We start from the raw sequence: 13536 nt of genomic DNA, 5'->3' as shown, positions 1-13536 counted from the left end.
TTTTCTGGTTTTGTCAGTTTGTTTTGCTATCATTTCTAAAAGAACCATTGATTTCTTCTGGCACAGTCTTGAAAATAAAATCAGGATCCCAATAGGCTGAGATGCATGTGAGCTCAAAAAACCTAAGGCCATTACCCAGATTGTTGGTTGCTCGCTCCCACCTTTTCTGCATTTTTGATTATCCTTAGAAACGTGTTGAAATTAAAAAAAAAAAAAAAGTTTACTGACAAAGAGAGGTATGAATGCATCAAGAACAAGGTACAGAAACTGCCTCAAAAGGAAATTATACAAATTTGTTAATTTATTACAAAATGTCCACTCACAGAAATACACAAGAAAACTTTTATCCTTTTATATTTTGGGAAAGGAACTGGTGTCTCAGATACAAAATAATTTACACAGAATCCATACAATTGTATTTTATATAGAAATAGGTCCTTATTACAACGGCTGTACAATTCACTACACTTCGTCTTATAATTACATAAAATCTTCTCTTTAGAAACATCTCAACAAAACATACAAAAAAAGCAAAGTGCATTTTTGAAAAGGAAAATCCACTCCTGGGTCTCGGTCAGGAAAGATGTGTAGAAAGCTGCGGCACCCTCGCACTGAGGGCCAGCATGGGGGGAGGGGGCTTTCCTGGGGTCCTGCCTGGCCTGTAAAACCTTCCCTTTCACAGTCCTCGAGTCCTGTCGAAATCCCAAAACGTCACCTGCAGAATTGTACTCTGCCTTGAGTCCACCTTTGTAGTCACAATCACCGGGAAGTCAACAGAAAACAGTCCAGTGTTACATTCAGGATAAGGAAAAAAAAAAAAAGCCGATCACCAGAACGGTGTGGGGAGAAGAGTCTCATTCCATTAGGGTTTAGGTGGGAGGGTGGGAGGTGAGGGGCTGCAGTCTGGTTAATAATGCCCAGCTTTGCTTTCTGATTGGTGGGCTGTTTTTGTTACTGGGGTCTCCCCGTGAAGTCAGGAGACTTGATTTAAAAAAAAAAAAAAAAGGAAAGTGCCTAAGTTATCTCCTTGTGCAGCTGTGCAAATTAAGACAGAAACGATCATCTAAAAATAATGAGAAAAAAAAAATCATCTCTTCTTTCCTTTCAAGACATCGCTGACCGGGTGCTTCTCCGAGGAAAGAGGGTCAGGAGAGTGAAGGCCAATGAGCACATGGGCACGTGGCGCAGACTGGTCCACGCTGGGGGGAGGGGCGATCCAGCAGAGACGCTCCCTGTCTAAGCTGAACAGAGTGATGCACTGATGCACTCCGCTGGGGACCGCGGTCGGTCCGTCTGGGTATGGTTGCAGACTGTGGCTGTGAAGCACAGGGAAAGGGGAAACAGGGCCAGCTTCCCTGCTCACTCATGTCCACGCTGGCCACCGCTCTCGGACATGGTCACCACCCAGGAGCTCGGAAATGGATGCGGCGTGCACGGAAGTTGGGGTGTCCTTTAAACTCTTCTCCCCAACTCCTTGGCTACCCGCCCCCTCATCCATCCATTGGTTAAAGCTGATGTGACCCAACCAAGGTGCCCAGCCACTACCGAGGCGGCTGCTGGAGGCCTGAGGACTCAGACAGGCTGCTGACCCTTCGGGCCGGGCGCGCGGGCCCCGGCGTTGGGTAGCCCAGGGTCCCTGGCTGTTGCGAGTAGGTGGAGAGAAGGAGGGAGTCCTGCTGCTCACTGTGCAGAGAGGTTGGCACCTGCACCTGGAAAGAAAGGAGCCAGCTCCAGGGAAGGTTCTGGGGTTCAGGGACTCCTTCCCTAAATGGCTGGGGCGGTGATGCAGTCCTCCTCAGACTGAAGGGTCCTCCTCCCCTGCCTGAAGACCTGGGGGAAAGGAAGCCCAGCTCTCCAGCCAGCACTAGGGGTTCCTCCTGGCCCGGTGGCCGGGGGCCTAGGCGGTATTGGATCCTGGAACCTGACACCACATGTACATCATTGCCCGCACAGCATCCAAACAGGCCTGCATACTTTTCACTGGTGGTCCCAATTTCCAGAATCACTTCCAAATACTGCCATCTGCCAGGAAGCATCCTAATTTGAAGCTCAGAAACTCACTGGGTTTTCCTGGTGACTCAGATGGTCAAGAATCGACCTGCAGTGCAGGAGACCTGGGTTCAATCCCTGGGTTGGGAAGATCCCCTGGAGAAGGGCATGGCAACCCAGTCCAGTATCCCCACAGCCTGGAGAATCCCATGGACCGAGGAGCCTGGGGTGGGGGCTACAGTCCACAGAGCCTCAAAGACTCAGACACGACTGAACAACTGACGCAACAACTTCAACTGGTCAGACGTTAACTCTGGAACCTTCAGTCTCACCTCGCACTATTCCCAGCCATGAAATCGCCCCTCCAAGGAACCTGGTCCACCCTGTTTCCAAAGCTGTGCAAGGCACATCTGCCCCTCTACCTCGGCTCAGGCTGCCTCTGTTGTTGAAACGTTGTCCCCCCACACCTCACACTCAGCCATCCACACTTGGAGTGTTTCCGTCCCCATGCCTTGTCCTTTTTTGACCTTGGCTCCCCAGCCCCAGTGCTCCATTGACACTGACCCAGGCCTGGCAGCTCTCTGTGATGTCCCCTGTCCCCCTGCGCTCAGGGTCCCTGAGTGCTCCTTGCATCCTTAGCCCTGCATCTGGGTGGAACAGGCACGTGCAAGCATGCTGGTGGCTCCCAATGAAGGAACAGATAGACGGGCAGCCTCTAGCTTTTCCCCTGACTTCTCCCTGCCTTCTCCCCTCATCAGTTCCATCCCAGATCACTCCAGGGTCCTGCAAGCTGACCAGGGAGCAAAGCTGAGGTCCAGAGTTAACTCCCACTAAGACGTGGTGTTAGAGAAGGCGATGGCACCCCACGCCAGTACTCTTGCCTGGAAAATCCCATGGATGGAGGAGCCTGCTAGGCTGCAGTCCATGGGGTCACTAAGAGTCAGACACGACTGAATTACTTCACTTTCACTTTTCACTTTCATGCATTGGAGAAGGAAATGGCAACCCACTCCAGTATTCTTGCCTGGAGAATCCCAGGGATGGGGGAGCCTGGTGAGCTGCCATCTATAGGGTCGCACAGAGTCGGACAGGACTGAAGTGACTTAGCAGCAGCAGCAAGACGTGGTGTCAGGGAGATCTGAAAACTACGCCATAGCTGGTTTAGCCGCCTTGAAATTCAATTACAAGCTAGAATTCGAGAAGGACTCTGCATCTTGGTCACCCTGCACATTCACCTATGGCTTCAAGGATGCCCAGGCGGGGCAGGTGGGGGTGGGGGAGCAAAAGCTACACTGTGCCTTGTGGTAGGGGCTTGAGGCTGTGGGGGAGGCCCCATTGGACAGGAAGGGGCACATGGGCATGTGTGGGAGGAAAGGCCAGACCCTGAGCAGACACTTCTGTCCCATCTGAACCCCCAGACACTGGCTCACACCCCTTCCTTCCAGTGCATGTGGCACTTGCTTAAAGTAAGAAGTGACCACAAGATTATCTATATACAATGGAGTATTCCTCAGCCATTAAAAAGAATGAAGTAATGCCATTTGCAGCAACATGGATGGACCTAGAGAGTGTCATACTGAGTGAAGTCAGTCAGAGAAGGAGAAATATTGTATGACATCTGTTATATGTGGAATCTAACAAGAAATGATACAAATTAACTTATTTACAAAACAGAAACAGACTCACAGACTTGAAAGAGAAGGAACTTATGGTCCCCAGAGCGGGTGAAGGGAGAGAAGGGATAGTTAGGGAGTTAAGGATGGACATGTACACACTGCTCCATTTAAAATGGATATCCAACAAGGTCCTACTGTACAGCACAGGAGACTCTGCTCATTGTTAAGTGGCAGCCTGGATATGGTAGGAGTTTGGGGAAGAATGGATACATGTATGTGTATGGCTGAATCCCTTTGCTGCCCACCTGAAACTATCACAACATTGTTAATCAGCTATACTCCAATATAAAATAAAATGTTAAAAAAAAGAAGTGACCACAAGGAAACATGCCCCACATTTTCCTGGAAAGCCTTAAATTCATGCAATGTTATCTCATTCATTTAAAGGAAGTTTGATGAACCTTTAAACCTGATGTAATTTTCTACTTGTATGAGATACTGCATATAAACACACTAAAAAGCCCAACAAACATGGCAATCAGTGTCTGATATTTGCTCTAAGAAAGTGTAGACACCATCATAAAAATTACTTTTTAAAAAATGGACCTTCTTAGTGCATAACGACAAGAGGCCAAATAGCTGCTTCTAAGTTTCTCATACTGTTTATACATAGACTTTGTCAACTTGAAGCATGATAAACTTCAGAAATGATAAAGTTTCAAATATGAATCTGTCTGAGGCTTATTTTTATACTGACACCTAGAACCCCGTTGAAAGCCTGGAATGGAAGGAAGGGCCCATCAGGCCTGGGCTGGGGGCTCGGCCTTGTCTCCCCCTCCCCAGGCGCTGCCCAGCCCCACCTGAAGAAAGTGCGGAGGCTGCGGCTGGGCCTGTGCAGGCTTCAGGGGTGATGGCTGAGAGGTGGGGAAGCTGGGCTGCAGCCCCATCAGCAGGACAGGGGTGGTGGCGTTGCTGCTGGTGGTGTGCACATCCGGGTTCTGAAACACGGCCTGGCTCTGCGGATACCTGTTTGGTGACACACAGAAGAAAGACCTTTATAAAAACTATTGACATGACACCAAGGACACAGATGACAAGAGGAAAAACACACAGACAGGACTTCATCACAGCTAAAACCTTGTGAGCATCACTCTCTCCATGCAGTGAAAACACTGCTGGGAAAACAAAAAAAAAGCTGCCAGAAAAATCTTTGCAAGTCCTGTATCTAGTAAGAGGTTGATATCCAGCTGTACCTAAATACAATTTCTGCAACTCACCACCACAACAAATGCAAAGAACCTGGTTAAAAAAATCGGCAAAAGGCTTGAGTAGACATCCTGGAAAGAGAAGGTACAAATGGCCAATAAGCACGTGAAAGTCGTTAGGGAAATACAAATCAAAACCAAATGAGGACTTCCCTGATGGCACAGTGGATAAGAATCTGCTTGCCAATGCAGGAAACAAGGGTTCGGTCCCTGGTCATACCACATGCCACGGGGCAAACTAATCCCCACAAATGTTACCACGGCAAAACTGGGAGAGTCAACAGTGTTACCCAGCATGCTGTTGGCATCATTGTAAACAAACAAGTTAAGGGCAAGATTCTTGCCAAGTGAATTAATGTGTGTACTGAGCATATTAAGCACTCTAAGAGCCGAGAGAGCTTCCTGAAAAGTGTGAAGGAAAATGATCAGAAAAAGAAGGAAGCCAAAGAGAAAGGGATTTGGGTTCAGCTGAAGCACCAGCCCTGCCCATCAACAGAAAATTGGATTAAAGATTTACTGAGCATGGCCTCACCCATCAGAGCAAGACCCTGATTCCCCCACCCCATGGCCAGGCCCTCCCATCAAGAAGCTTCAACAAGCCTCTTAGTCTCATCCATCAGAGGGCAGACAGAATGAAAATCACAATCACAGAAAACTAACCAAACTGATCACATGGATCACAGTCTTGTCTAACTCAATGAAACTATGAGCTATGCTTCTTAGGGCCACCCAAGACAATGGGTCATGGTGGAGAGGTCTGACAAAAAGTGGTCCACTGGAGAAGGGAATGGCAAATCACTCCAGTATTCTTGCCTTGAGAACCCCATGAAGCCAGGATGAAAAGGCAAAAAGACATACACTGAAAGGGGAACTCTCCAGGTGGGTAGATGCCCAATATGCTACTGGAGAAGAGTAGAGAAATAACTCCAGAAAGAATGAAGAGATGGAGCCAAAGCAAAAACAGTGCCCCATTATGGACGTGACTGGTGATGGAAGTAAAGTTCAGTGCTGTGAAGAGCAATATTGCATAGGAACCTGGAATGTTAGGTCCATGAATCAAGGTAAATTGGAAGTGGTCAAACAGGAGATGGCAAGAGTGAACATCAACATTTTAGGAATCAGTGAACGAAAATGGAATGAGCGAATTTAATTCAAATGACCATTATATCTACTATTGTGGGCAAGAACCCCTTAGAAGAAATGGAGTAGCCCTCGTAGTCAACAAGAAAGTCTGAAATGCAGTACTTGGGTATAATCTAAAAAATGACAGAATAATCTCTGTTTGTTTCCAAGGCAAGCCATTCAATATCACAATAATCTAACCCTATGCCCCAACTGAAGAAAGTAGGGAAAACTGCTAGACCATTCAGGTATGACCTAAATCAAATCCCTTATGATTATACAGTGTAAGTGAGAAATAGATTTAAGGGGCCAGATCTGATAGACAGAGTGCCTGACGAACTATGGATGGAGGTTCGTGACATTGTACAGGAGACAGGGAGCAAGACCATCCCCAAGAAAAAGAAATGCAAAAAAGGAAACTGGCTGTCTGAGGAGGCCTTACAAATAGCTATAAAAAGAAGATAAGTGAAAAGCAAAGAAGAAAAGGGAAGATATACCCATTTGAATGCAGAATTCCAGAGAATTGCAAGGAGAGATAAGAAAGCCTTCCTCGGTGATCAGTGGAAAGAAACAGAGGAAAATAATAGAATGGGAAAGACTAGAGATCTCTTCAAGAAAATTAGAGACACCAAGGAAACATTTCATGTGAAGATGGGCTCAATAAAGGACAGAAATGGTCTGGACCTAACAGAAGCAGAAGATATTAAGAAGAGGTAGCAAATATACACAGAAGAACTGTACAAAAAAGATCTTCATGACCCAGATAATCACAATGGTGTGATCACCCATCTAGAGCCAGACATCCTTGAATGTGAAGTCAAGTGGGCCTTAGGAAGCATCATTACAAACAAAGCTAGTGGAGGGGATGGAATTCCAGTAGAGCTATTTCAAATTCTAAAAGATGATGCTGTGAAAGTGCTGCACTCAATATGCCAGCAAATTTGGAAAACTCAGCAGTGGCCATGGGACTGGAAAAGGTCAGTTTTCATTCCAATCCCAAAGAAAGGCAATGCCAAAGAATGCTCAAACTACAGCACAATTGCACTCATCTCACATGCTAGTAAAGTAATGCTCAAAATTCTCCAAGCCAGGCTTCAACAGTACATGAACTGTGAACTTCCAGATGTTCAAGCTGGTTTTAGAAAAGGCAGAGGAACCAAAGATCAAATGGCCAACACCTGCTGGATCATGGCAAAAGCAAGAGAGTTCCAGAAAAACATCTATTTCTGCTTTATTGACTATGCCAAAGCCTTTGACTGTGTGGATCACAATAAACTGTGGAAAATTCTGAAAGAGATGGGAATACCAGACCACCTGACCTGCCTCTTGAGAAACCTATAATGCAGGTCAGGAAGCAACAGTTAGAACTGGACATGGAACAACAGACTGGTTCCAAACAGGAAAAGGAGTACGTCAAGGCTGTATATTGTCACCCTGCTTATTTAACTTATATGCAGAGTAAAACAACCTTGCTTATGTGCTAAATCCACATGTATGATTTAGCTGTATGCAGGTCAGGAAGCAACAGTTAGAACTGGACATGGAACAACAGACTGGTTTCAAATAGGAAAGGGAGTGCGTTAAGGCTGTATATTGTCACCCTGCTTTTTTAACTTCTATGCAGAGTACACCATGAGAAATGCTGGGCTGGAGGAAGCACAAGTTGGAATCAAGATTGCAGGGAGAAATATCAATAACCTCAGATATGCAGATAACATCACTCTTATGGCAGAAAGTGAGGAAGAACTAAAGAGCCTCTTGAAAGTGAAAGAGGAGAGTGAAAATGTTGGCTTAAAGCTCAACATTAAAAAAACTAAGATCATGGCATCTGGTCACATCACTTCATGGCAAATAGAAGGGGAAACAGTAGAAACAGTGGCTGACTTTATTTTTTGGGCCCCAAAATCACTGTGGATGGTGACTGCAGCCATGAAATTAAAAGAGGCTTACCCCTTGGAAGGAAAGTTATGACCAACCTAGACAGCATATCAAAAAGCAGAGACATTACTTTGTCAACAAAGGTCTGTCTAGTCAAGGCTATGGTTTTTCCAGTAGTCATGTATGGATATGAGAATTGGACTATAAAGAAAACTGAGCGCCGAAGAATTTTGAGCTGTGGTGTTGGAGAAGACTCTTGAGAGTCCCTTGGTCTGCAAGGAGATCCAACCCATCCATCCTAAAGGAAATCAGTCCTGGGTGTTCATTGGAAGGACTGATGTTGAAGCTGAAACTCTAATAGTTTGGCCACCTGGTGCAAAGAGCTGACTCATTTGAAAAGACCCTGATGCTGGGAAAGATTGAGGGCAGGAGGAGAAGGGGACGACAGAGGATGAGATGGTTGGATTGCATCACCGACTCAATGGACATGAGTTTGGGTAAACTCTGGGAGCTGGCGATGGACAGGGAGGCCTGGTGTGGTGCAATCCATGGGGTTGCAACAAGTTGGACACGACTGAGCGACTGAACTGAACTAAACGCTCCAATCACTACTGCAGAAAAAGCTGAAATTGAACAGTTCTATGAGGGCCTAAAAGACCTTCTAGAACTAAACCAAAAAAAAAACACAAAAGTCCTTTTCATCAAAAGGCCTGGAATGCGAAAGTAGGAAGTCAAGAGATATCTGGAGTAACAGGCAAGTTTAGCCTTGGAGTACAGAATGAAGCAGGGCAAAGACTAACAGAGTTTTGCCAAGACAATGCACTCGTCAGAGCAAACACCCTCGTCCAACAACATAAGAGACGACTCTACACATGGACGTTACCAGATGGTCAATACCGAAATCAGACTGATTATATTCTCTGCAGCCGAACATGGAGAAGCTCTATACAGTCAGTAAAAACAAGACCAGGAGCTGACTGAATCAGATCATGAACTCCTTATTGCAAAGTTCAGAATTAAATTGAAGAAAGTAGGGAAAACCAATAGGCCATTCAGGTATGATCTAAATCAAATCCCTTATGATTATACAGTGGAAGTGACAAACAGATTCAAAGGATTAGATCTGATAGACAGGGTGCCTGAAGAACTATGGATGGAGGTTCGTGACATTATACAGGAAGTGATCAAGACCATCTCCAAGGAAAAGAAACGCAAAAAGGCAAAATAGTGGTCTCAGGAGGCCTTACAAGTAGCTGAGAAAAGAAGAGAAGCTAAAGGCAAAGGAGAAAAGGAAAGTTAGATCCATATGAATGCAGAGTTCCAAAGAATAGCAAGGAGAGATAAGAAATCCTTCTTAAGTGATCAATGCAAAGAAATAAAAGAAAACAATATAATGGGAAAGACTAGAGATCTCTTCAAGAAAATTAGAGATACCAAGGGAACATTTCATGCAAAGATGGGCAAAATAAAGGACAGAAATGGTATGGGCCTAATAGAACCAGCAGATAATAAAAAGAGGTGGCAATAATACACAGAAGAACTATACAAAAAAGATCTTAATGACCCAGATAACCATGATGATATGATCACTCACCTAGAACCAGACATCCTGGAGTGCAACGTCAAGTAGGTCTTAGAAAGCATCACTACGAACAAAGCTAGTGGAATTCCAGTTGAGCTGTTTCAAATTCTAAAAGATGATGCTGTGAAAGTGCTGCACTCAATATGCCAGCAAATTTGGAAAACTCACCCATGGCCACAGGACTGGAAAAGGTCAGTTTTCATTCCAATCCCAAAGAAAGGCAGTTCCAAAGAATGCTCAAACTACTGCACAATTGCACTCAAATCACATGCTAGCAAAGTAGTACTCAAAATCCTCCAAGTTTGGTTTCAACAGTACGTGAACCAAGAACTTCCAGATGTTCAAGCTGGATTTAGAAAAGGCAGAGGAACCAGAGATCAAATTGCCAACATCCGCTGGTTCATAGAAAAAGCAAGAAAATTCCAGAAAAACATCTATTTCAGCTGGTAAAGAATCCGCCTACAGTAAGGGAGACCTGGGTTCAATCCCTGGGTTGGGAAGATCCTCTGGAGAAGGGAAAGGCTACCCATTCCAGTATTCTGGCCTAGAGAATTCCATGGACTGTATGGTCCATGGGGTCACAAAGAGTCGGACACAACTGAGTGACTTTCACTTTCACTTTCTTCTTCATTGACTATGCTAAAGCCTTTGACTGTGTGGATCACAGCAAACTGTGGAAGAGTATTCCCATTCTTAAAAAGAGATGGGAATACCAGACCACCTGACCTGCCTCTTGAGAAATCTGTGTGCGGGTCAAGAAGCAACAGTTAGAACTGGATAAGAAAGGATGGACTGGTTCCAAACAGGAAAGGAGTACGTCAAGGCTGTATATTGTCACCCTGCTTATTTAATTTATATGCAGAGTACATCATAAGAAACGCTGGGCTGGATGAAGCACAAGCTGGAATCAAGATTGCCAGGAGAGTTATCAATAACCTCAGATATGCATATGACAGCATCCTTATGGAAGAAAGCAAAGAGGAACTAAAGAACTTCTTGATGAAGGTGAAAGAGGAGAGTGAAAAATCTGGCTTAAAAATTAACATTCAGAAAACTAAGATCATGGCATCTGGTCACATCACTTCATGGCCAATAGATGGGGAAACAGTGAGAGATTTTATTTTCTTGGGCTCCAGAATCACTGCAGATGGTCACTGCAGGCATGAAATTAAAAGATGCTTCCTCCTTGGAAGAAAAACTATGACCAACCTAGAGAGCATATTAAAAAGGTAGAGACATTACTTTGCCAACAAAGGTCCGCCTAGTCAAAGCTATAGTTTTTCTAGTGGTCATGTATGGATGTGAGAGTTGGACTGTAAAGAAACTGAGGGCTGAAGATGATGCTTTTGAACTGTGGTGTTGGAGAAGACCCTTCAGAGTCCCCTGGATTGCAAGGAGATCCAACCAGTCCATCCTAAAGTAAACCATCTCTCTGGTGGGAGGTGGGAGGGGGGTTCAGGATTGGGAACTCATGTACACCCGTGGCTGATTCATGTCAATGTATGGCAAAAGCAATACAGTATTGTAAAGCAAAATAAAGTAAAAATAAAAATTTTAAAAATTAAAAAAAATAATAAAGTAAATCAACCCTGATTATTCATTGTAAGGACTGATGCTGAAGCTGAAGCTCCAATACTTTGGCCACCTGATGTGAAGAGCTGACACATTGGAAAAGACCCTGATGCTGGGAAAGATCGAGAGCAGGAGGAGAAGGGGATGTCAGAGGAGACGGTTGGATGGCATCACCGACTCAATGGACATGAGCTTGAGTAAGCTCCAGGAATTGGTGATGGACGGGGAGGCCTGGTGTGCTGCAGTCCATGGGGTCTCAAAGAGTCCAACAAGACTGAGGGACTGAACTGAACTGAAAGCACTCCAGAGCACCACACCTCCGGAGGCTGTTTGCTGCTAATGCTGAGCCCTCATACCCGTGAGCCTGCATGCTGCCAGAATCTGTGAGCCTAGTGCCCCGTGCTCCACCACAAGAGCAGCCACCACAATGAGAGGCCCTGGCACTGCAACAAAGAGTCTCCACTGCTCACCAAAACTGAAGAAAGCCCTCATGCAGCGAGAGAGACCCAGCACAGTCACAGAAAAAGGAAATCAAAATGAGGTATCATTTCATTACAATACTGTTAATGAAAAAAGATTCTACATAACAAGTATTGTTGAGGATGTGGAGAAATTGGAACTCTTGTGCCCTGTTGGTGGGAGGGGAAAATGGTGTAACTGCTGTGCAAAACAGTGTGAAGTTTCCTCAAAAAGTTAAACGTAGCGTTACCATGTGATTCAGCAATTCTACTTTTGGGTATATGCCCCAGAGAAGTGAAAGTAGGGGACGGAAACAGTTATTTGTACATCCATGGGCGTAGAAGCGTTATTTACAGTAGCAAAAACCAGGAAGCAACCCCACATTCATTGATAGAGGATGGATAAACAAGGGGCAGTGTATACAGACAGTGGAGTATCATTCAGCTTTAGAAAAGCAAGGAGATTCTGATACAGGTTACACCATGGGCGAGCCTCAAAGACATTACACTGAGTGCAACAAGCCCATCACAAAATACAAATACTGTATGAGTCCACTTAGATGAGATACCTAGAGAAGACACATTGATAAGAGACAAAAAGCAGAAGGCTGGGGGCAGAGCAAACAGGAAATTAGGGCTTAATGGGGACACAGCTTCAATTTGAGATCAAACAGTTCTGGAGATGGACGGTGGTGACGGCTGCACAAAAACGTGGGTGTGCTTCTGCTCCTGCACTGTACACGTAAATAGAGCTACATGGGAAATTTTATGTTATACAGAATATATATATTTTTTATTTTAAAGAAAGAGTACTTGATGATAATGGCCAGGTAACAAGGGGAATGCCATTTGGGAGAAAAAGTTGGCTTAAAGCTCAACATCCAGAAAACGAAGATCATGGCATCCGGTCCCATCACTTCACGGGAAATAGATGGGGAAACAGTGGAAACAGTGTCAGACTTTATTTTGGGGGCTCCAAAATCACTGCAGATGGTGACTGCAGCCATGAAATTAAAAGACGCTTACTCCTTGGAAGGAAAGTTATGACCAACCTAGATAGCATATTCAAAAGCAGAGACATTACTTTGCCGACTAAGGTCCATCTAGTCAAGGCTATGGTTTTCCCAGTGGTCATGTATGGATGTGAGAGTTGGACTGTGAAGAAAGCTGAGCGCTGAAGAATTGATGCTTTTGAACTGTGGTGTTGGAGAAGACTCTTGAGAGTCCCTTGAACTGCAAGGAGATCCAACCAGTCCATTCTGAAGGAGATCAGCCCTAGGATTTCTTTGGAAGGAATGATGCTGAAGCTGAAACTCCAATACTTTGGCCACCTCATGCGAAGAGCTGACTCATTGGAAAAGACTCTGATGCTGGAAGGGATTGGGGGCAGGAGGAGAAGGGGACGACAGAGGATGAGATGGCTGGATGGCATCACTGACTCGATGAATGTGAATCTGAGTGAACTCCGGGAGTTGGTGATGGACAGGGAGGCCTGGTGTGCTGCGATTCATGGGGTTGCAAAGAGTCGGACACGACTGAGTGACTGAACTGAACTGAACTGGAGGAGTCCAGACCAGGAAAGAAATGGAAAGTGTTAGCCACTCAGTCATGTCTGACTCTTTGCGACCCCATGGACCATAGCCCACCAGGCTCCTCTGTCCATGGGATTCTCCAGGCAAGAAAATTGGAGTGGGTAAGCCATTCCCTTCTCCAAGGGATCTTCCCGACCCAGGGATTAAACCCAGGTCTCCTGCATTACAGGCAGATTCTTTACCATCTGAGCCACCACGGAAGCCCAGAGATAGATATTTAAAGATACTATACAGGGAATTCCCTGGTGGTCCAGTGGTTAAGACTTCACCTTCCAAGGCAGGAGGTGCGGGTTTCATTGTGGTTGGGGGACTAAGACCCCACGTACCTCCTAGTCAGAAAACCAAAACACAAGGCAGAAACAATACTCTAACAAATTCAATACAGATGTTAAAAACAGTCTACATACAAAAGATCTTTTTAAAAAAAGACACTATGGAGAAGTCCACTTATATTTTTAGAAG

At 45.2% G+C, this 13536-nt stretch overlaps 1 protein-coding gene across 1 annotated transcript in view; it reads right to left on the bottom strand.

Annotated features, from left to right (window-relative positions):
* The window catches only part of NPAS2 (neuronal PAS domain protein 2), a 204741-nt gene continuing 191484 nt past the window's right edge, over positions 280-13536 (bottom strand). The window contains exons 20-21 of the mRNA XM_018054924.1: positions 4466-4631; positions 280-1709 (exon numbers count right to left, since the gene is read on the bottom strand). Coding sequence (XP_017910413.1) covers positions 1542-1709; positions 4466-4631 — 334 coding nt within the window. The 3' untranslated portion in view covers positions 280-1541. The remainder of the gene's footprint in view (positions 1710-4465; positions 4632-13536) is intronic.

This window comes from Capra hircus, chromosome 11, assembly GCF_001704415.2.
Source record: "Capra hircus breed San Clemente chromosome 11, ASM170441v1, whole genome shotgun sequence".
NCBI lineage: Eukaryota > Metazoa > Chordata > Mammalia > Artiodactyla > Bovidae > Capra > Capra hircus.
This window is presented reverse-complemented; position numbering and strand designations above follow the sequence as displayed.